General features: G+C 35.3%; 1 protein-coding gene across 1 annotated transcript in view; it reads right to left on the bottom strand.

The window, feature by feature from the left end:
- SCIN (scinderin) overlaps positions 1-25314 on the bottom strand; it is a 65666-nt gene that overhangs the window by 16437 nt on the left and 23915 nt on the right. The window contains exons 5-9 of the mRNA XM_039862403.1: positions 9871-9963; positions 7323-7455; positions 6834-6922; positions 5813-6028; positions 3584-3705 (exon numbers count right to left, since the gene is read on the bottom strand). Coding sequence (XP_039718337.1) covers positions 3584-3705; positions 5813-6028; positions 6834-6922; positions 7323-7455; positions 9871-9963 — 653 coding nt within the window. The remainder of the gene's footprint in view (positions 1-3583; positions 3706-5812; positions 6029-6833; positions 6923-7322; positions 7456-9870; positions 9964-25314) is intronic.

Here is a 25314-nt window from a genome sequence, read left to right as displayed (position 1 = left end):
ACCTGTATCTCCAGGACTTGCAACTCTCTGAAGTAAACCTTTCGTTTTTGTTTGTTTGTTTGTTTTTGCTGTAAAATCTGTACATGTCTCTTTGGATAAATTAGATGCGTGCAGGCAAATGGAACTCTTTACTCCGGTAACAATATTAAGTGGCAAAGGCTCATAAAAGGACTCTTGGTATCTAAACTATATTCTTGACATCACAAAAATTCATAATTCTCATCATAGAAACATTGAACACACCAAATTGAAAAAAAAAAAAAAGAAAAACTAAATGACCTCCTCCCCCATCCTCAGTCTTATCCTCAAAATAGTAACTATTAACAAATGCAGTATAATCTTATTATCTTCTTTTTTAATTTTTCTGAGAGTTGGGGAATGAGTGGGGGGCAAACTTATCCTCCTCCCAAGTTCCTTATTTCAGTGAATGAAACACTGTCCACTTGTGCACTGACTAGAAATCTGGGAAATCATTCTTTGCTTGGTCATTTTTTTCTCTTCCCTGTAACCAGTCTTTCAGATGCCAACTCCATAATACCTTGCAAACTTGCCTCGTCCTTTCTCTCCTTATCACTGTTACACTGAATTCTAGCCTGATATTACAACAAATTTCTAGTGACCTTCCTGCCACCAATCTTCTCCCACCAGTCTGTTCTTTAGATGTCAATCAGAATAATTATGCTAAGATAAAAAACGATCATGATCATGTGCAAATTCTTTGGCTCCCAGTGTCCTGAAAATAAAGTTCATCCTCGCAGCATGATTACAAGGCCATTCACAATTTGGCTCTTTCCAATTTCTCTGGTCTAATCTTTTGCTCCCTAACTTTGTTTCAGCCACACATCATTACTAGTAGATTAGCGCCGGGGTCCCCTCCAGGCTGCGGACCAGTACCAGTCCATGGCCTGTTAGGAAATGGGATGTACAGCCGGAGGTAAGTGGCAGGCAAGTAAGCAAAGCTTTATCTGTATTTGCAACCGCTCTCCAGTGCTAGCATCACCACCTCAGCTCCACCTGAGATCATCAGGCATTATATTCCCATAGGAGCACCGGTCCCTGGTGCCAAAAAGGTTGGGAATCACTACTCTAAGAGACATATATAATTAAATATTTTATTTCATACAACAGAGACTTTAAATTGATGCATTCTAATTCTCTGTTCCCATGAAATTCATTGCAAAAATGCAAAAAAAATGCCAGTGTATCCACATCTTATGTGGTTTTACATAATGAATTTGAATTAAAGGTTAAGATTACTTAGAGTCAGTATCAAGGCACTCACTGTTCCATGGGGACTGTCCAACCAGGTGCCTTAAGTCCACATACCATGCTGGACTATTCCAAAGGAATGGGGGTTCTATAACATATCATGTAATAGGGGATTCTCTAACTTTTTATTAAGTGAAATCAGGTAAAACAGAATATTGCTGAGAAGACTGGGGAAAAGAAGACTTCTCAAAAAAGATCTTAAAACTGAGAGGTGCAGGCGGAAGGTATAAAGGCAAAGTAAAATCTACCTTTGCCTATGTGATGTTGCAGCCTTCAGTGGGAATGGGGTCAGATCTCTGCTTATACGGTGACATTTGTCTTTGGTGAGTGTCCCAACAGATGACAGAGTCATATCTGTCCCCACAGTGTGACCTTACTATTTATTACTTACACTGATCAGTGCCTTGAGCCCAACCATGTTCAGAAGATGGGATGATTATCTCTATCCCTTAGTCTCTTGCTACCCAAAGTGTGGTCTGGTAACCAGAGACATCAGCGTGATCTAGGAACTAGTTAGAAATGTAGAATCTCAGTCCCCACCTCTGACGCACTAAAGCAGAACCTGCATTTTAACAAGATCCCCAGCTGTTTCATATGCACTTTAATGATTGACAGGTACTGCCTTAGGCAATGTTTCTAAACACTAGCTGCACGTAACAACCTGGGCAATTTTCACTAATCCAAACGCCTGGTCCCTGTACCAAAGAGATCTGACTCAGCGTGGTGGGACTGCTGAGATTCTAATGTACACCACGGCATTAATGAGAATCACCATACCCAGGGACATTTCTGCCCCACAGCCATATTATCTCCTGTCAAAGATGAATGTATTTAGTTATTTAGCTCTGTGTTTAAGATGCCACCTCCATAGGAACCTTTTTTTTTTTTTTTGAGCAGTATATTTGTGCCAACAAAGTGCTGGGTTTTCATATTATCTCTCTTGCTCACTATCAGGTTCTTCCAAAAGTGGGGGAGGAGAGGGAGAGGAGCGGGGGGGGGAGAGGGAGGAGGAGAGAGAGAGAGAGAGAGAGAGAGAGAGAGAGAGAGAGAGAGAGAGAGAGATGGGAGGAATCATACAGATTAAGGAACTGAATCCAAAGGCATAACTGTTATAACTGGTGAAGCAATGTTTCACTCCCTGATCTGCAGGTCTCTAACTCTGAGGCCCCAGTACGGCTTTACCCTACAAGTATGTCCTTATTTTGCAATTTCCTTTTCTAAAATTTTAATTCAGAAAAGTGTATGTACAAAGTATGGCATTTATAGGGACAAATTAGTCGTTCCTAGTCAGCTTTTCCTTCGCCTTCTGTGTCTTAATCTTCCTCTTAATTCTTTTTTGTGTATAAAAAATATAACTGATTGTGGCATTTACATATAATGAGAAAGATTAAACAAGCAATTGAAGAGAATGTTTTAAGGAATTAGCAATTGACACTCACATAAATAATTATGTGGATATAACTAAAACAGACTAAATCAGGTTATAAATTTTAAATGTAGAAGGCATTTCTTAAATCATTTGAAAGTATTTATTGAGCACTTTCTATGTGCCAAGCACTATACTAGATACTAATATAGTTTGTTCTTCATTACTATATGAAGAACAAACAAAAAACAAAAAACACTTGTGATCTTAAAACCTTACACTTTAAAGAGGGGCAGATGATTAACAGGCATTTCGATGAAGTACAGGTAATCTTAAGATAAGACAAAGCTGAGTGATCTTTGGAGAATTATAGATGGATGCCCAAGCTCACTCCCAAGGCTAATAGTGAAGGGTGCCTAGAAGAAGGGACATCTGTGTGGGAACAGAGGTGGGAGCTAGGCAGGCAAGCAAATAAGGATATTGTTCTAAGCAATGCTGGGAAGTGTGCTCTAAGAGGGTTTGCCTCATTGCAGCTTTGCAGCTCTAATCAGGATGGCCATCTTAATTTTCACAATAATAAGACATGATACCTAATGCTAGCCAGTGGAGTGAAGCTTATATAGGTGATGGGATAGACATTCAACCACATATCCATTAGGAGAACCTTACCCTTTTAAATCAAAACCTTCTTCCTAAAGTAGAAAGTTTAGGAAGCTGATGCTGGGGAGCCAGATAATTTTTATCTAACCTCTCCTGCTTATGGACAGTAGCTATAAAATATAGTCAAAATTATATAGAAAGAAAATATTACATTCATGCTGCACAAATCTCACTAGGGCAACTGCAGGAAAATTCTATCCCATATTGCACGGAATTTTAATGGAATTTAACTTTGGAGCAAAATCTGGCTCCTATGGAACTTGAAATCTTATGAAAGAGGAAACTTACCATGTATAGATAATTTGTCCTTTGGGATAAGTGTAGAGTATAATGTAGCAGTCGCCACCATAGAATTCACCATAGGAGTTTTGGTTGATTTCAACCCTACCATTATTTTCTACACGCCAAATCTGAAAGGAATGGAATAAGTGTACCAAAATTAAAATTTTCTTGATCTAATAATAATTCTCAGAAGTTTAAACATATTGGTTTAGATCTATCATTAACTTTTGAATTATTTTTCTAACTAGTTTACAAATCAAGCAATGGGAAGAAATTTGATCCGCTTGGCAATTTGTTTACTTTTTAAGTGCCTACATTTCTTTTGTATCTTCCATAGCACAGCTCAGTTTTGAGCTTGTTGATTAGGAAATATGTAATGTTTGATTGATTAGTGAAAATAACATGACACTTTAGTGGTATAACAAACTAAAACATTTAGCTTAGAAATAGATCTTTTAACTTTTATAAAATTTTTTATTAGTTGGGAGATAATTTTTTTAAATTTCTTTTCTCCTGTGCTTTCAGATATGAGACTATTGTTTTCCCAGGCAAGAGTGGCAGATTGTGACCAAAAAGTAAAGATGCCAACTGTATAACTTCTATTTTTAAAAAGCGCCATGTAGGCATAAGATTGAAAAGATAAAAGCAGGCAGAACCATTTTTTTCTTATTTCCTCTTCCTTATCGTAGATTAAAGATACTTCCAAGTTGGAGAGATGACACGAGTTGTAGATGAAACAGGAAAGTAACATATGAGTGAAAGACTGCCAGGCAGTGTGTGTGCACACACAGGCACCCCCGGCCTGCGTCCTGGAGAGGGGCAGGATAGAGCCTTTGCTTTGAAATTTGGAGATGAGCAAGTGGAGTAGAGAGGTGTAGTGCTTTCAGAGAGAAGCCTTCCCACACCATCCTGGTGAGCAGAGGAGAGATGGCAGCAAGGCCTGGCTAAATCCAAGAGCCTCGAGAGAGCCCCTGGATGTCAACGTCGCTGGGGTGGCACCAGAGAACATCTCAGAGATGCTGTGGCCTGACGTGGAGATTACAGCTGGGACATAGCTGGTGCTGAGGAGCCAAGTCTTCCATAGGGCGCCCTAGCTGTGCTGAGCTCTAGGAAATGACCCTGATCTGGAAGCTGACACCTCTCTGACAACAGCCATGAGGAGCATTTCTCCCTTTGCATTTCCCACAACCCCTGTACAGTTTAGATTCACACTTCATGTCTTTGCAAAGAGGAAAAACTACTTCCTAAATTTCTTTACTATATACTTGTGGTAAGATCTGGGAATATAGAGATAAAATATTCAATTTGTGCCCTCAAGGAATAGACAAGAGGTCTAAGAGGGGAAATTTTAAGTAAATGAACAATTCTGTGGTTCTTGATATAAGTTGTATGAAAAATATTACTATGGTTTGAGCACGAAGGCAGTCCTTTTCAATGTGGGAGGAAGGCTTCTCAGAAGAGATGCAACCTGTGACTTAAGGAGCGGGAAGCTTAGCCAGATGGCAGAGGAGAAGAGCCTTCCGGGCAGTGGAAGGGACAGGTGGAGAAGATAGCAAGGATTAAATCATGGGAGGCCTTGCAGGCCCTGTGGATGATGGATTTTCTTGAGAAGATTGTGGAGAGCCATTAAAATATTTAAAATGGGAAGTGACATCACCCAATTCTCATGAAGTAAAATGACTTGAGTGGATTAAGGGGAAGAGATTTGAGTTAGGGAGAATAACTAGGGGGTTTTAAGCAATTTTTGTCAAAAAAAAAAGGAATAATCAATAAACTCAATTTGAATGCTCTAAAATTATCTGTGATTTAAGCATAGAACACATGCACAATATGCTTTTGTGAATGCCCTTAAGGTAAAAGGGAAGGACAAACTGATGGTCATTGGTACATTCAGAGCAATGCACCCTCACTGGACAATTCCAGTTCTGAAAGCAGGAGCAGTTCTGGACCAGGAAACATGATGATGGGTTCCGGTTCATGTCTCTAAGATGGTAATCTTAGATCTTGCGCAAACACCTAACTTCTTGGAATCTCAACATACGTTTGTAAAATAGAACTGAATGTCAGACATCTCGTCCCGTTTTAAGTTACCTGATTTAACATACAATTCTCAGACATCTTTATTAATAAGTAAATACCACATTTTACAACATTTGTAGTTTCCTGAAGTTATATTTCTACATATACTGGCATAAATGGCCTTAATAAAGACAAACAAAGAAAAAAGAGAAATACCTCCATTTTGCCAGAACTATCATCTACCATATTGTGCTGGGCTGCCATTTGCGGAGAACTATGTAATTTTGAGGCATCGAATGGAATTTGTTTTATTCGAGCCACTTTCTCTGTGACATATACTTTCCCGAAGCCATCGCTCTGATCTTTATCTCTCCAGTCCTTAAAGAACTGTTTAAAGATTGGTGTTTCGCCTCCTTCTGGAAGAACTTGAATCTAAAATTTTAAAAAAACAATAATAATAAACAGGAAAATAAGAGACTGAGGAAAAAGATTAATCTAGTAGTGAAGAAAAAAACTGAAATAATAAAAAGACTGTCCTGGTTTCTGTGATGACAGATATAAACTTAGAAGTTGAGATCCTTAAGTGACTGCAAAAGTAAAGGTTATCAAATATAAAGCTAAAATAATCCAACTCTACTCTTTTTCACAACTAAAGTAAGTGCCACTGAATTTGGATGTTTGACGTAAGAATGGAGTTCTGTTATATGTTACGATTGTAGTTAAATAAGTTTGACTGTTTTTCTACGTTAGGTTCACAAGAGGACTGTGACCCAGAAGAAATGATCTCATGGGGTTACTTGTGCTAAAACATAAAAATGAAAACAAAAGATGAGGCTGAGAGATTCAGAAAGGATGAGTAACCAGCCAGGGTCTACACTGATCTCCATGAAGCCAAATATTATCTGGGTATTAGTCCACATCTGCACAACTTGCTCTAGGGAATAAATGATAAGTGCTCTCAGTAATCCAACTGTGGTTGATTTTCTTGACTTGAAAGTTGTGGAGGAAGTGGACAGACTCTTATCCTCATCATACAGCCCCACAAAAGGTCTTTCCTCCAGTTTCTGCAAAATGCCATCCTCTAGGGACATGTTACACAATACACACACTCAAGTAAAGAGTGACTTCACATGCATACATTACTTTGAACCAAATTTTCATGAGTTTTGTGGAGATGTCATAAACTCCCACAGTTTTAATTATTATTTTTTTATAGCCAGTTCATTTCCACACATACTTGGGTATTGGTAGAATAATTCATTTGCTCTAGGAATTGTTCAGCTGTCTTCATTGCAGCCTTTCTCTCCTGGGGATTAGCATCTTTACCTAAAATCCAAAATAAATTAAAGAAAGATAAAATTTTAGTGAGGGAAGATATGATTAAGAAATGTTTGTTTACAAAAGTAAATATAATTATAATTTAAATATAACTGAGAAAATGGCAAACGTTTCTTAGTATATTAAATATATTTAATAATATAGTAATGAACACTACATATAAAAAATATTCCTTTTATACTGTCCAAATGCTTTCTTATCTCATCATTCCTAACAGATGATGCTAGTAGGAAAAAGTAGTTCTGATGTCTGCATGTTTTTATATTTATAGATCAAGTCTCAAAAAAGTTAGGCTTTTTAAAAAAAATCAGAAAAGATGTTTTCTTTACTCTGTGAAGAAATATCTATAAATCTGAAATACAGCAACACTGTCAATGGCATCTTTTACCTTTCCATACAAAAATTTGTTTTGCAGCACCGTGGTCCAAAATAAAGCATTCATCAGAAAGCAGCATTGCCATGGAGAAGGGGTTTTCCTCTGCCACCACGGTCACTCTCATGGATCCGCTGGCATCTGAAACCTAATAAAAAAATATAAACTTCTTTGGAGATGATAAAAATGTTCTAAAATTAGATTATGGTGATGGTTACGAACTCTGTAAATATAACAAAAAATCACATAATTGTACATTTTAAATGGTGAACTTTGTGCTATGTAAATTATATCCCAACAACACTGTTTCAAAGTAAACAAGCAAAATCCATGAGCCTAATTATCCCTAAAAGGCTTTTTTAAAGGCTTTTTTTGGGGATAAAATAACCACTAATAAAAAGTTAAGTTTTGATGCTGTGCTTAAACATCAGAAAATAATAGTGATGATAATGGCTAAGGTTTGTTGTGATTCATGTATATAATAGATATCATGTTATGAATTTTACATGTTATTTCTTAATTTTTACAGCAATGTTTTCAAATAGATAATAACCTTACAGTCACTGTACACACACAAAAAGCTGAAGCTAAAACATTCATTCAATCAACATTTACTGAGTGCTGGTCATATGCCAAGCACTGTGCTGAGGAAGCCATTACTACATTATAGTTCATGATTATAGATTTTTTTTCAATACAGGTTTTATAATTTAAGTATAATTTGTGTAAATTATTGAAGTAAATTTCCTGTGTCACAAATGAATTGTTATTTACATAGACTCCTGAACTTTGGAAATCACTATAAAACATTTTCTTAAAATGTTTGGAGGCAGACTTACAAAATTGAAAGAGATATTAATGCCCAGATTAGAATCGACTGGTTTTCAAAGGCTAGTTTACAGCCACAACATGGGCACTTGTTAAATGCGCAGGTCCCAGGGCCCTCCCTAGATGAGTGGTGGAGTTTTGCAGCACCACGGCAGGGCTTAAATTCTGTATTTTTAGAAATTGCCCTTTGGTGACTTGGCTTCCCAGCTTTGTTCAGCAATCCCAAATTAAAGTATTTCCAAACACTTTATACTTCAGATGTAAGTAATACATGATAGATCCACTAGAGGGATTGATGTTTCAGGAATAACATGTTCACATTGTAAAATATTTCTGTAGTCCATCAAGCTGTCCAAGAGAGAGAATAGCTTTATTTGATGATATGACATAAAAGATGTTTACAAGCTGTTTGAAATGAGTTTTAGAAACAGTAATGAAAAAAGTAAGCAGCTACCAAGTCTTTAGATAACAATTTCTGTATGGCTTATATTAAAATGATCGGTGTATTTAGTGGGAGAGGTAACTACATTGTCTTATGCCATCTAAGAAAGAATCTACTTCTCCTTTACAAAAAGGAAGTTATGCTACACAAATTAGCAACTGGATCTCCATTTAATACCAGAGGTTCTGAGCTAGAAGGCCACTTAAATAACAGCAAATAAAAGTCCTTCCTGTAACACATGAGAAAAGTACTCAATTCTGTAGGGAGATTACAGTCTGCTCCAAATTGCATGCTTAGAGACTTACAAGGGAGGGAACACTTGAAGAATCTCATCTGAACAGTGTTCTCAACTGGTCTATGCTGTGACTTTTGCTATTCTCACCAGCAATAAAATCATAAAATTATAAAGTTGGAAAGAACCCGAGTAATCTTTTAATGTGACCTACCTACTTCTCTCTCCCTCTCCCTCTCTTTCTTTCTTTCCCTCTTTTTTTCCTACTGCCCCCTCCAGATAAAAAAACACGCACACCCAAAATGAGCATGTCTTTCCCAAGATCACTCAGCCAGTCATCCACCATAAAGCTGTCACGGATGGACGCAGGTCCGCCAATGCCCAGGATGGGGCTGTTTTTACCCTGTTTCCTTCCAGCTGTTTGATTTGATAGCTTTGCCCCCCTTAACAAAGAAAGCCTTCATTATGGCTAAACAGGATATTTAAAATAAGGGGGCGGGGGGAGGAAAAGGTAAGTAGGGGTAAAGGGGGTCTAATATTTAGTGATGGAAGATTTAACTATGGGTGGGAAACACACAATGCAATATACATATGTTGTATTATTGAACTGTACACATGAAACTGATTTGATTTTATTAATCAAGGTCACCTTAATAATTTTAATAAAATAATAATAAAATGAGGTGAAGATTTTATACCTTATCAAAATTTTATAAGAAAAAATATACAAGATATTTTTTAATCCATGAAGGAAACCTTTTATTGAATGTAATATATCAAAACATATTGTTGCAAACTAGTATGGCAACAATATATAATTTTATTTTTCACAACAATAAATTCGCTTATTTTTAATAAAAATAACAAAAAATAATAAAAAGAGGAATTTTAATAAATATACCAGAGCAAAGGATGGATTCTACCTACAAATTACTCTTAGAGGGCAACGAAGAAAACATCATTAACTGAGAATTCCGCCCCTCGCCCCTCACCAGTACAGGCCTCCCTGGGCTGCATCCAGTCCAGTAAAAACAACGCAACTCTCTAACATGCAAACTCACCATGTAGAGTTTGGCCATTTTCCTGTTAGTTATGTCTGCTGTAGTGTCCTCATCATCATCTCCATCCCTAAGCTCTGGCTTTTTCCCTAAAATCTGAAAAAAAAGTGAACAGATAAAAGATAAAGACCTCTTGTTAAAGAATGCAGAATTGCAAAAAGAAAAACATCTTACATTTCTAAGGACATAGATTACAAAATATTTACAATTAAAATGAACAGTCTCTAACATTTCTCAGCAATCATACAAACTACATAGTCTTTTCCCAAGGGTCAAATCAATCCATGGCATTAAGTATAAAAACATGAGTTTGCTGGTGATAGGAACTTCCAAGAAAGTAAAATCCCAAACTTGAAAACTTAGGTGTCCATATTATTGAAAACTAGCAGGAATTAATACGATTTATAAGTTTGGTTTTGCAACAGAATTTCTTCTGTGACCTCTGCTTCTAGAAGAAACAATCTATAGGTTTAAATGATTTATTATTACAAACATTTGGATGAAAATTACTATTTGAGGGGTAAGGTACTATTATCATTATTGACATAGGATAGATAAAGTGCAATTTCTTGATGACCATACCATGTTCTGTTTCCTACTGCATTCTCAGTACATAGAACAGTATCTGGGATGTAGTAGATGCTCAAAATAGTTGTTAATGAACAAATAAATGTATTTATTCTTGCATATATGACGCAATCCAAAAGTTCAAGTTAATCATTGAGTAAAAACTGAACTAGAATCTGCTTTGAATTTCTGTACACTGAAATCATAAAAATATGTCTATGAAGTAGCTTAATTAAATTAATTGACATAAATATCATAGAATTTGTTAAGAACAGGAACAAAATATAAATTTATTCCAAACATTGTGATTTTTATAACATAGATATAAATTCAAGTTTAAAACATGAAAAAGTGTTTAGATTCAACAAATGTTCAATATACAATAAAATTCCTTGCATAATGTGTTTTATACTCAATATTTCTCACAATATGTCATATGAATATCAGACAATAATAAAATGTATATAAATTCTAATCCTCGCATGACTGTAGGCACAGCCTCCAGTTTAGAAATACATTTAAAAATTTATTTCCCCTAGGACCATGGCTATCATTTTGTTTTTACGATGATCAACAAAATGCTTTCATTATTATACATGCTAAATGATTATAATTTAGCTTTCTTTTTTGCTAAATGTAGGACCAAGACAAAAATGAAAACACTTGCAACCAAAAGCTTGCTCGCTCTTTCTTTCTTTTTCTTCCTTCCCTCCTTCCCTCCTTCCTTCCTTCCTTCCTTCCTTCCTTCCTTCCTTTTCTTTCTCTTTCTTTCTTAACAGTTTTATTTTGGTTGAAATATGTATATCTTGCAAGAACAGTGAAAGGGCTCCTCATATACCCTTTTGTAATTCTACTCCAACCAAGACAGAAGAGTTTTGACTCAGTTTGTGCTACGGACATATCTAATACTACTAGGAAGTGTCCCAGAGGTCTAAGTGGGTCTGAAGTTTGGGGCACACTCTAACTTTTAATTTTCAAGCAACAATTCCCCATATTAGCCAAGGATCTTAATTAGCCTCTCAAAGGACTGTAGCATAGTTGGAAATTGCACTCAGGGGATTTGCTAGAAGTAGAGCTAAGGGGGTGCTGTATATTGCTGTATATTGTCAGGTATGCCTAAGGATCCAGTTCAGCAACTAAGCATTTACCAAATACCTCACTGAGGTATACAAATGAGTTTTCAACCACTTCAATTGCAAAACGTGCTCAACTACAACATACATTTTGATCTTTGAAATAAACTGTAATTACAGCTTCTCTTTTATCTCTATGGGTGGGATAACACCTAAATTTAAAACATTCATTTTAGGTTTCTCAAGTAGAATTTAGGTCATGTACTCCCCTGTGTGTGAAATATATATACATATATATATATATATATTTCAAATAGATAATACACACACACACACACACACACATATATATATATATATATATATATATATATATATATATATATATATATATATACAGTTAATTTATAGAGGAAGGGAAATAAAAAAGCCTGATCTAAGGATGTTCCATAAAAAATTCCATCTGTAGTTCTAGCCAAGACCTGTCATTCAAGTTTGGGGCCTCCCTTTCAGTTAATGATTTTCTGCAAGTTTCCACTTAAAAGTATCACCATCCTCTAACGTACTCCAAACTGAACTTATCTCTCCACAAAACTGACCATTCTCAATTCACCATTTGTGTCAGTGAATCAACAGTTTCCTGACCTTAAGTTCACCTGACCTTAAAATCATGCGGTCAGTTTTGAATACTTCTTGTTCTTCATTTTGAATCTCCTACCCACTTGGTCATTAAATTCTACTTCTTTATGATAATGTTTAGAGTCGCCGATTCCTGTCTGTTCTTTATGCTCAACGCCAGTGAGCTCCCTCATCACCCACAGGTTATACCTGCTCTAGTCAGCTCCCTCCTGCCTTCAGTCTCACCTCACCTCATCTTTTCATCCAGAAAGTGATTCTGTACACTGGCTAGAAAGCCTCTTATTTTGCTTTACTCCTATATTCTAAGAAAATGATTCTAGATAAAGATTTATATCTTATATCTGTAGCAATTGTTCTTAAAATTCAATGTGTTCAAGCAACACCTGGGTGACCTGATACAATACAGATGGAATCTGTATTGTCAATAAATTTAACGCAGGCCCAGGAATCTGCATTCCAGATGATTCTGAATTGGATGCTTACCGACAGAGCCAAAACTCCTCTGTGTGGGTTCTGAAGTGCCTCTAGAGGCTGGCTGTCACCTACCCTGCATGATTTCTCAGCATTTTCTCTACAATGCACCCTTCTGGAATCAGGCTGACATTTGTAGTACCTCCTGTGGGATGCTGTATATAACTTCTCTTTAGGTTGACTGGGAGTAGCAGAAGAAAAACTGAGCAACTATTCTTTGGTTGGTTCAGCAATCAGCACAGTGATAGTTACCACTTATTGAATATCTACTATGGGTTACGCATTGAATGAGGAGATTTAGACACACCATTTCATCCTTATAAAAGCCCCCATGAACTAGATACTGTTACCATCATTTAACTGAAAAGGTCACTAATGCTCAAAAAGGTGAACTGATTATTTCAAAGAGCTGCTAAGTGTTGATTCTGGCACAGGTCTCTTTAATGCTCCTTCAATAACTTTTAAAATAATTGTTTGCATATATACAACAGAATATTACTCAGTCATAAAAAAAAAGAATGAAATCTTACCATTTGCAACAACTAGAGGGTATTATGCTAAGTAAAATAAGTCAGAGAAAGTAAATACCATAGGATTTCACTTATATGTACACTCTAAAGAGTAAACTAAATGAATAAACAACAGAAACAGACTCATAGATACAGAGAACAGTTTAATAGTTGCCAGATGGGAGGAAAGTTGGGGGAATGGGTGTAAAGGATGAAGGAGTTAAGAAGTGCAAATTGGTTATGAAATAGTTATGAGGATGTACAGTTCAGCATAGGGAATAGAGTCAATAATATTGTAATAACTGCATATGGTGCCAGATGGGTACCGGACTTATCAGGGGTATCATTTCGTCATATGTCTAATCACTATGTACACCTAAAACCAATATCATATTGAATGTCAACTGTAATTGAAAAAGGAAAAAAAAAACCCTTGCTATATCCTCATAATCCTTAACTTTTACTTTTGCATCTGTCTTTATTTTGAACATTTAAGCCAGCTCTACTTATTTTGATATGAAATTTTAACATTTACAATCTTGCACGTTCAAGATGTGTTTTCCCTCCTTTTAACATTCTACAAAACTTGAGGTTAGGAAACTTCACAGTAAGTATTTGAAGTGTACGAAAGGAAAAGCGGCTAATCCGTGGCTTGGAAGAAGACAGTACCTAACTCAAAAAACTCCAGGTCACTTTGGATAAGTATGTTCTAAATTGGCGTCAACTCCTAAAAGCATTTAACATAGAGGTTCTTAATGAGCTTATCGACTCTCATTTCAGCTTGATAGACTAGGAAAATGAGTCCGAGAGAAGTTATTGGGACTTCTGCCCACATCCCATAAATACTAAAGCCATGATGTATAAAGGCCTTCCAACTCCTACAGCAATGCTCTCTATAGAAATTCTTCTTACCTTAATAAAGAAATTTGCATTCTTCTTACCTTAATCAGTTTAGTGTGACTGGCTCTGTTTCTATTTTCACTAAAAACAAAGTAAGCTGTCAGGTTCTAAGAGCTAACATTTTAATTACTCAGTAATGCTTGTGTCTTACTTCCTTTCCCTGACTGGAAAAAAAAAAAAAAAAGTCAGTAGACTGTAAGCATATGGTGAATAGAAATAAAATGAAAAAGTGAAGAATTGCCTTGTTATGGTGTATTTATTTGTCTCGAGGCGTTTTATACCTTAGGTAAGAAAAATATTTACTAATAGGGAAGATACACAGAGAAATAAAAGCATAGGCAATTCTGAGGAAAGCCATGACCTTGTTTAGCCAGCTCCACCTAATTTGGATTTGAGATTTCAATATTTGCTCTCCTGCTCTCTCTCAGTGGTGTGCTTCCCTGCCTCTAAAACACCTTTATCCCTTTATTGATATATCAAGTAAAGGGTAATTTAATATATCAAATAATGGATAAAAGTAGATTAGACTGAGGGAAAGCACGTAAAATACATGTTTGGATAAAAGGGTAAAGTGAATTAGGTGTCTGCAAGAGAGGTTTGGCTATTGAATTATCTGAGCCAGGGGTTTCCAATAGAATTTTCAGTAATTGAGGTAATTCCATATTTCTGCTGTCTAATATGGCAGTCACTAGCTACCTGTAACTATTTGAGCAACTGAAATGTGACTAGTGTAACCAGAAAACTGAATTTGAAATTTTATTTAAATTTAATTAATTTAAATCAGAACTTAGTAGCCATGTGAGTCTCGTGGATGCTGTAGTTGACAGTATAGCTCTAGAGGACTCAGGGAATATAGTGGCCTTGGGAAACTCACCTTGATGCAGGTCTGATCCTCAGTGTTCCCATAGTAGCAACACATTAGAGATTTAGAGGGTACAACTCACAAGAAAGTTAACTCCTAAGTTATAATCTGGAAAGCTAATTCACAGGTTAATGTATAGGGAAAGCTAACTTACAAATTATATAACACGGATAGCTAACTCATAAGCTATTAAAATATATATGCCAGAATGGCATCTTATTAAACTAGAACTGTTGTTTTTCACTGGCTCCATGTCAGAACCATCTGGGGAGTTATAATAAAGAATACAAAAGTCTGGATCTGAGTCTGAGATTCTCATGAGAGCCCTGGCATTGTGTTTTTAAATAACCCTCTGAGCCTGGTTTGGTGATAAATTCATGTTCAGTAGTATTGGCTCTGTAAACTTGGTTTATCTACCTAGACTATGTGGACGGGCCTGCCAAGCATTTCTGATGTTCACATTGCTTCTCAGGGGACTTCTCCTTCATGGTCAAATTATCATGATCCAGTGATCTGGAAGCTGCCCTGGAGTATATTTCAGGTAAAGGTTTTAGGCCATCTGCTCTGTATAGGGATTGTTAAAACTTTTTCAGCAAGACATTAAAACCATTTGGATATTTCTACCTGATTAGTGCTGGAATGGACACTTTCATCATTTGCCTAACTTCTATGCTTCACAAAGAACACCCCCTCCCTGTCTTTCTGACAACCCCTTCATTTGATAGGCTCAGGCCATCTGAACTAGATGGACCCACTACTGATTCAGTGACCTTATTCTCACATTTTAAATGGTATAATTAATGTCATTCACAATTATTGTGATGATTAAGTAAAATAATGTATGTGAAGTGATTGTTCCTGGCATACAGTGAAAACTCAACAAAAGTTTGATCTTGCATCCAGGGTTAAATCCTGCTTTGGTCAAAAGGTCATTCTCTCTCCTGGAGATGCCCCTGCTTATCACTGTTCTGTTTCTTTATATGATGATTTTACCATTCAAGTTCTTATCATACACCACCCCATCAACTTACACTTATTACTTGTTTATGTCTTGATCTAATAATGATGTCATTAACTAATCTATATGTCTTGATAGTGTATCACTGTCAAAGCCTTATATTCTGGATTTAAAACTACAAATTGCAGACAGACCTATATATCCTTCTTTAAGCAAAGCCTAGATAATAATCTCCTGTGCAAGGAGCAAGGGAGTAGCTGATGATGCTGAGAAGCAAGAAAAAGATATAGGAATCTCTTCCCTTCTTTAAAGTTTCTCCACAATTGTGTATATGATGCCATTAGTCCTTGATTATAAAACTAATTTTCTGATCTTTCAGTGTGTTTTAATCATATCTCCCCACTTAGTGTTGTACATATGACCATATTTTGGTGAAGCAGGATATATCAGTTATGTAAGATTTATTATAGAGCAGTGGTCCCTAACATTTTTAGCATCAGGGACCAGTGCTTTTTTGAGAATCTAATGCCTGATGATCTGAGTTGGAGCTGAGGTGGTGATGCTAGTGCTGGGGAGCGGCTGCAAATACAGATGAAGCTTCACTTGCTGGCCCACCATTCACCTCCTGCTGTGTGGTCCGGTTCCTAACAGGCCATGAACTGGTATTGGTCCATGGCCCAGGGGTGGGGACCCCTGTTAGAGTGTCTATAATTTATCAGCATTAGAATGGGCTGGGAATATAATGGTTAACAGGTTAACAAGTTAGCTGTAGCCCCTGCCCTCAGTAAACAGACTCTCAGTGCAGAAACACTAAGTTTCTCCTGCCCTTGCTAAATCGCACGTGGGCAGTGGCTGCTGGAGCAGTCTGCAGAGAAAAGATTCTGAACTTCCTCCTAAATTTAGTGAAAAGTTTAATATGACCTACAAATTATTGCATTCATGGACAGGTAGGAGAAGTGGTAAGACATATTTCATTTATTTTTAATCCCAAATATATGAAAATAGCCTGTAAGGATTCTCAGATCCTTTGAGATATTTAGAGAGTATCAGGTCCACAGAGGACCACACTGTTCCTCTCAAAGCTGGCTCTCCACCATCACACTTCTGGGCTTCTTCCCTCAGTAACTCATTGCTTATTTTTACCAACTTTTAAGATTACCAGAGGAAAAACTACTTTAGGTTGGATTGGGGGAAGAATGGAGAGGATGAAACTGCTTTTCTTTTCCAGTTTCTTCTATTCTAGTCTCTTAGTTTTAGGCCAACAAGACAAAGAGCTACAGAGAGTATGCCTATGATGAGAACATGAGCTAAACCCCTGGGAATATTTATTCATTGCTCCTCATCATTATATACACATATGCATACACTTATACACACTTATTTCATCTAATCTCCTATTATCCTTGTAAGGAGAGGAAAATAAATGACTTACATATAACTTTTAAACAGATTAGGACAAGTTTTATGGCAGGAGAGTTGCAAAAACTTCCACTTTATCTACATGATTCAGAACACTGCCAAGTACCAAAATTTAATTGAGCAGACTCAAAATGGCTTTTGTATACTCTGAGGTGCTCGAAAAACATTTGCATACCTTTTATACTCACAGACATAATGCTGCTAAAGCTATTACTTATGACATGAACACATAAAATGGGTATAATTGTCAAAAATGTGTGGCAAAATTTTGGAAGTTATAAAATAACTTCACAGCAGAAAGGATTCCCAGCTGTATGTTTAAGATTGTATGCTCTAGAATGAAGGCTGCCTGGGTGTGAATCACAGATCATCCATTTCCATTCCTACCTGGGGAAGTTGCATAGCCTCTTCACGGCTTGTTTTCTTCATCTATAAAGTGAGGGTGTAGAATGCTACTGGTCCTCTGCTCATCTCAGTCTACCACAGAGGTCATCTGCAGATAATTTCTTAAAGGTCAAAGCCTTTTGCTCTCTGATGGCATTATCTGGCCACCGAGCTGTACTGTAGCCACGCACAAGCAGGCTGGAGGCTCCAAACCCAAGGAGCAACCCTTAACCAATGAGGGATGGGAGTTACCAGCTAAATCCTGCAGCCACTTCAGCCTTCGGTGGGTCATTTCTGAAGTGTGTTTCATACAGTTTCTCAGAGGGTCCCTCTGGGGCTAAGTCTCAGTTGCCTACAGCAGTAAATAACTTAATAACAAACTATTGCTCCATTTTACTCCTACTTGGTGCTTCCAGGATTATCCTCCAAATAACAGCCTGCCCAAGTCTTTGTCACAGAGTTGGCTTTTGGAGGAACATAAGCCAAGACAGGGAATGATAAATGAATCCACTTCATGGGGCTGTTGTAAGAATTAAATTAGCCCATCCTTGTAAGATCCATAAAAGAATGCCAGTCAATGGTAAGCAGTGGATGGTCGTCATGCTGGTGGTTACTCTTACCACCCGTTCCCTGCAGCAAATAAAATCCATAATGAATTGTTTCTTAGATTACGAGATTTCTGTGTTAATGATAAGAATCACTAATATCATCCTTTAAAATTGCAACTAGAAAGAATAAGAAGTGAACAGAAAATTCAGTCTACCAGTGAGCTACTTGCCCTTGCCCTTGAAGAGTACAACAGTTATGCCATCACCAACAAAGGAGCTCCATGACAGTGAAGATCACAGCAATTCATATTCAATTGTGTTTCATTTGCCACTTGCTTCAAAACATTTTAATCAACATATTTGTCTTATCCACATGCACTTACTAGACTTCATTAAAATTTATTTTCAGTTTTTTTTTTTTTCAGTTGCCAGCATTTACTGAAATAGAGCATTGACATTTAATTTCTCAGTTATGCATGTACGACTATATTTCCCAGTATATTTGTATGGCATTTTTTTTTTTTTTGGCATACAGATACTAATATAGTTTCTTATTAACAGTATGTTAGTATCTTTTGCCTGATTAGTAGAATGCTAGGGACTATCCTAAACTGATGATTTCCTACTGGTTTTCATGAAAATATACTGTATTTACATGAACAAACTGTGCTTTCCTGACAGTCACTTTAAAATCCCTTTTGTATATATATATGTGTATGTATATAAATAGATAGATAGATAGATAGATAGATAGATAGATAGATAGATAGATAGATAGATAGATAGATACAACACACAGATTACAAACACACACACACACATCTGAAACAATGTAACTGTAAATTTGGGATGTATTGGTACCCTTGTAAACATAATACCAATTCTAATTTGCCCAAGTATAGTCAATATAACCCAATTCCTTCACAGTGTGATCCTTGGTTCTGAAAAAACAGGACTAAGGAGCACAATCCAGATGGCTTTGATTTTAGAGAGTTCTTTCCAACATGTGAACACATTTCTTCATGGTATTAAACAAATACTAATTATAAAATAAACACTAAGGAATTGTGCATTGCTGACTCTTGAAGAGTCAACCTGTTAATATCTGAGTTTGGCTAATTCTTAGCACAAGAGATAAGAAGAGACTGACCTAAAATTGTAGAAAGAAAATATAGTATTAATGTTAGATTTTTTTAGTTATAGATTATCACTAACATTACAATAAATTTGAAGAGCAATATAAGTAGAGAGAATAGAAACCTGTGGGTCCAGTTTAATATTTATGTTAGTTTATTAATTCAGATATAGATTTTGTGGAGGCAAAAATCCATTCTTCTATAAAGTCCATCTGTCTTAGAATTACATTATCCTATTTACAGATCCATCACTATTCCCTCACTTCAGCTGCAAAACTAAAGGAAAAATTATCTCATTCAGAAATGAATACCAAGCAGCATTAGTTTGGACCAATTATGTAAAAGTGGCCCCTTATCAGTAAGGTCACATGTTGAACTTTGGTGTGACAAAGTGGAAGATTATTTGGAATACTGTATGTTTATTGCAGCATGTGGTTAACTATTCTGTTACTATATTCTTTAGCTTTGTTCAGAATATTTCAACCTCCTCCACTGGATGAATTGGTGAGGAATAAAATGGGTATTTGAATACTAGAAATCCAAACAAAAGATTTATTAAATAAATGACAACAAACGAATTGTGCCTTCAATAGTTCCTGGCATATCGTAAGCTATCAATAAATGGTAGCTATAAATAGTTATAGCAATTGTAGTGCTCTTAAAAGCATCAGAACCTTGCAGCATGTACTACATATCACTATAATTTCTTAGATTTGGGGTTTACACTAAGTATTATTGCCTTAAAGCAAAATTAAGAAAATAATTACAATGCAATAGAGAGAAGAAAAGATTTATATTTGCTAGAAGTACCTCTCATACTTCCTCTTCACTCTATATGTAATGTAGCCTCAGAACTAATATAGAGAAAGTGGCAAATATTCTGGATCCCTTCAACTTAAAATCTTTGAATGGTAAACCCATAAAATGGGCCTCCTCTTTCCATATGGGTCTCATGTTATTTCAGTCAGAAAACAAATACTGATGAACATCTCCAATGTGCCAGACACCATGCTACATGAATGAGAAGTTTCAAAATATTTAAGACATTATTCCATTTTCTAAGAACTTACAAAAGGACCCTGGAAAATAAAGAAGGGATAACAAGGAAGCTAAACCACTTGAACAGTACATAAAGAGACGCATGCCTCTCAAATCGTTTTTTATTGTCTTTTAGTATTTAAGTGTTTACTGGGTCTATTGTCTAAATTAATATCTCAGGGAACTCAAACTTCCACTTGTACAAAGTACAGAGTTGCAACTAATGATGAAGTAAATAAGAGAACAAAAAACAGTTTAGTGAGTGGGGTGTGTGTGTGTGTGTTATAAACCCACAAAATAACTTTAGATCTTACATTTAAGGAGATCAAAACAGCTATGTTTGTTCCCTGAAGCTAAAAATGATCATATTTGATTTAGCTACATAATGATATTTTAGTTAAAATATTAAAATACGATCCCATGTAAATCTATTAAACCTAAGATTATGCTATGAAGCAAGCATTTCCTCGGAGAAACTGCAAGGAGTGGTGTTGACAGAATTCTAAATTTCCAAATTCGAATTTAATTTTTCTTAACTTTTTAATATATATGCTAAAGTTTATGACCATTCCAATGCTTAGATTATGACATGTTCAAAAATCACTCCTGATTTTACTTCCCGTATATTTAAGTTGTATAAAACCTTGGGAAGCATTAGCAATGTGAACAAATTTTTTATATTAAGTTTTGGGGAAGAGTAAGATAAATATATTGGGTGATCTAAAAAATAAAGCTCTGCATCTGTGTAGTTCCTTGGAGTTTATGGAGCATAATTACCCTTAATCTAGTGTTGAGAAGAGGTAGCAGCAGCACTGGGGGCAACAGCCTAGCAAAGTGGCCGAGCCCAGCAGACAGCAGTGTTATACATTAGAGAGTAAGAAGAGTGGGTTTTGTGGTTGCTGGACACTAAGTAGGGAGGTGACCTGACATGGGAAGGACAAGTCTACAGATGGAGATGTCCAACTACAGCTCCTGAGAACATGCCTTTTTATTCACGGAATGAAAACTATTAGACACCAGCTATTTCCTCCTTACTGTGCTACGTACTTTCACCCAGAGTATATTCAATCTACCAAATATGTGAGAAAGTATTGCTGTAAATATGAATAAGCTTAAGACTCAGTTGCTACTTTCCAAGATGTCAGTTGTAACTACCCTTCTGTAGAAAGAAAACTGGCAGAATATATGAATTATCCTTATCTGAACATTAACTGCTCCTATATAAGTATACTTGGTTTTAAAACTAAATTGATAGTATGAATTTGTCCATATCTTCGCCAACGCTACCATCTAAAATGCAGGAGAGTCTTAAAAGCAGAACTATCTTCTAAAAAACAGAAAAACAAAGGGAATAGTTTTTTGGTACCACGTAGCTTACAGTTAATTGTATTAATTATCCAAGTATTAATAATCAATGAGTTAGAGCTAGGAAGGTTATACAGTTATAAAGGCAGTGCCTGTCCTCAAGGAACTTAGAACAGACTTAATAAGATATAAATTTTAATTGGCAAAATAAATGTGAGAAGAAAACATGACTAAAATTTTACTCTTTGACTAAAGAGATATCTCTAAAGGATAATTTAAGAACTATTCATACTAGTCAACTCTAGATTTTACTTATAAGGTACCCAGATGAGTACATCATAAACATCTGATCAACTGTCAAGAGAATAATTGAAAAAATTATTTTATTTCCATGTTGTCAATTGTGATTTATAATAACAACATGAACATAATCCCTGTATTGGGAGAGTTTTGGGAGGTTAACCTAACCTATATGCTATTACCTTTTGTCTAAAATATATATAAATTTTACCATGAGATGCCTTCCAAATAATAGTGCTATTATTCTGACCATGCTTTCTGGAGTTTGCAGACCCTCACAATCTGTCCCCATCTCTCCGTTTTAGATCTAGCACATGTTAATTTCCTTAATCAAACAATAAAATAAGCAGAGTCTTTGAACTTTATTGAGAACCAACCCAGTACGCAATAAACTCTTATTGAGACATAATATGTTATTCTAATTTTTCTTCCAATTTTCTTTTTCTTTTTTTTTTTGTCCAGAATCTGAGACAATGATTGCACATATGATTTTCCAGGGAGGCTTTATGTTTTTATAAAAGCAAGAAATCTAACAGCTCAGCAACACAGTATCTGCTTACAATCTCTCTGTAGTATTTTTACTGCCAGTATTCCACCACTAGTATTTATGATTTTACACTTAACAAGTTCATTAAATTACACTGAAAAAGTCTTTCTGGGTTAAAAAAATTAGTTGTTTCCTGTTGTTATTTTAAACAACTTGCCCCTTCTTATTCTCTTTTTGATATCTACCAGATGCTGTTTTTATAAAAATGAATGAGTATAAAACAGATTGATAAATGGTTGAACTTAGGAATTTTCCTCAGGGGATTCTTTTAGCTTCCCTCCTAATGTTTAGAGAATGTGTAGTGCCAATGAAGAAAGTGTGGGACCTTAGGGCTAGTAAAATATTTAATTTTCTTTCATTTCATTGATTATTCATTCTAAATATAAAAATAAGAAAGACCAAGAAAAAAGCTTTACATAATTTACATGCAGCTTTTTATAGTAAAAATGTTTACAGTGAAGAGAAAACAAACAGTAAAATGTGACTTTAGTTACAGGTTTTAGTTAGTTCCATTTACAGGATTATTTTCATATTTAGGCATATGAGCTTTTAAAAGTACTAAAGATACAGATAAGAGGCTGACCACACACCCTGTTTCCCCAGACAGCCTCGTTAATATATGTTGTCTCTGTGTCCTATATGGTTAGTGCCCCTATCACTATGCAAAGTGTTTTGATTTGAAAGAAAAATTTATCATCATTCTAGAGATGAACCACATTAACATCATGTGAAAATAATAATGTGATCAATAAATAGCTAAAACATGTCAAAATAAAGATCAATTTTTCAAAAACTCTTGGAAAAAGTATTTTTCAATACTTTTAGTGTTGAGCACTCTAATGTGTTAGAAAGACATGTTCCAAAAATTCAGCATCAAATATGCAGTAATGATAATAGGATTATTTTACTGCTTAAAAGTCCTTGATTTCAAGCATACTGTCATATTTAGAATTAAAAATTTTTAAGGATAATTTTTTAAAAATTCTCGTTAAAAATGAGTCACTTAAAAGGTCAATTTTAAAAGATATTTTGAAGGATTTTTAGAATTTTAGAATCCTTCTCTAGCAATGCCAGTAGAAAAAGAAATAGTATTCCATTATCTTAAACAAGGTAATCTTTTTGTCCGTGTACTACAGACCAGTTTGGACCACTTTTGAAGCCTATGACCTTTTTTAAGAAAAACATAATTTAAACATGTAAAATAAAATACCAAGTATTACAATAGAAACCAATTACACTGAAATACAGTTATCAAAATATCAAAATATATTTAACAATGAAATGTGATAAAGTAATATATGAGCTTCTTCGTTAACTCCTTAAATAATATTATTGAGCAGCAGGTCTAATAACTGTCATAAAAATTACCAAGTAGTGATAACAGCAAATATTTTGACATTATCTGCAATAATGATAATGTGGTCTGAAAAGTCACAGGTACGGCTCATTTTACTCTAGTTCATTGACTACATTTATAATTGGAGAAAGTTTTCATTAAGAGGTTAGTGAAAATGAAGTTGTGCTTTTTTTTTCCCAGACAAGTTCATGACTTTTTGAATTCTATAGTTATAGGTACAACATTAAGAAAGCCTGAACAAACTAATTTATCATAGGTACATAATTAAATCATCAAACAACTACTAAACATTGTGATCAGGCTACAGAACATTTATAAAAACGAAAAGTCCACTGAATGCTTAAACAAGCAAAAAAAAGAAGGTTCTCACTGAAAATTCAGTTCAGTTCATTGTGTGAGAGAGTTGGCAAATATAATACAGTATATGTTGAATGTATTGAATGTAAACAAAGTAGGTGTTTTCTAGGTCTTTTTAAAAACCAAAAAATGAAAAGTCCCTAAAATACAGACATAGTATTTTATAGTAATCGGTATGTCCTTCATCCCTCTCACTAATATTTTATAATCAAAGTTATATTTTTACACATATTTTTCTTAAAACTTGCATTTTCATAACAGTATGATATATTAATTGACTGTTTAAACTTTTCTGTCTTAGAACTTTGCATGAAATCCAGTAAGTAAGGACACCAAATGCATATCTGCACAGTTAAGGCCCTCAGCCTCATTGGCTTCAATTCCTGGAACAGACTGTGAATGATTGGGATTAAACACAGATATTGCCTAAGAGACAAGATAGGATCACAGATCACTGAAACTTAAAGTGACCAAAAAAGCCACTTTGTCTAACGCCTCACTTTACAAAAGAGGAACCAAACACATCGAGAGGTTAGGAGACTTGCTCTGGACCCAAGATGACCATGAAAAAGCTTAGCCCCAGAGTTAATGCAACACTCCCTCCACCACTCACTCTACAAGGATGAATCCTGTTTCTGGATCCACTTCTATCAAAATATAGTTATTGAAACAAGAGGTTATAATCCATTAGAAACACATCTTACTTATAAATTTTTGCTTCCAAATATGAGTTAAAAGACTTAAATGATGATCATATCTCTAGAACAGAGGCCTTGAAAAAATATTAAAAGACTGGAAATCTGTTTTCAATAGTTTCCAAGGTCTAATTTATTAGTAATGTTTTTCTGACTATTGAAAATCCAGTTAAGCCATCCCAAATTACATTTTATTTTTTTAGATGGCCTTTTTTATCCTGATTATAAAAGAAATACATATCCGTTATAATGAATTTTGAAAATACAAGACAAATGAAGAAGGAAATAACAAATAACCACATCCCAAGAGTCAAAGATAATATTGGTAATATTTCAGCATATTTCTTTCAGATATATAAGTACATATGAATATAGTTACATA

Source organism: Pteropus medius, unplaced genomic scaffold, assembly GCF_902729225.1.
Source record: "Pteropus medius unplaced genomic scaffold, Ma_sr-lr_union100, whole genome shotgun sequence".
Lineage (NCBI taxonomy): Eukaryota > Metazoa > Chordata > Mammalia > Chiroptera > Pteropodidae > Pteropus > Pteropus medius.
This window is presented reverse-complemented; position numbering and strand designations above follow the sequence as displayed.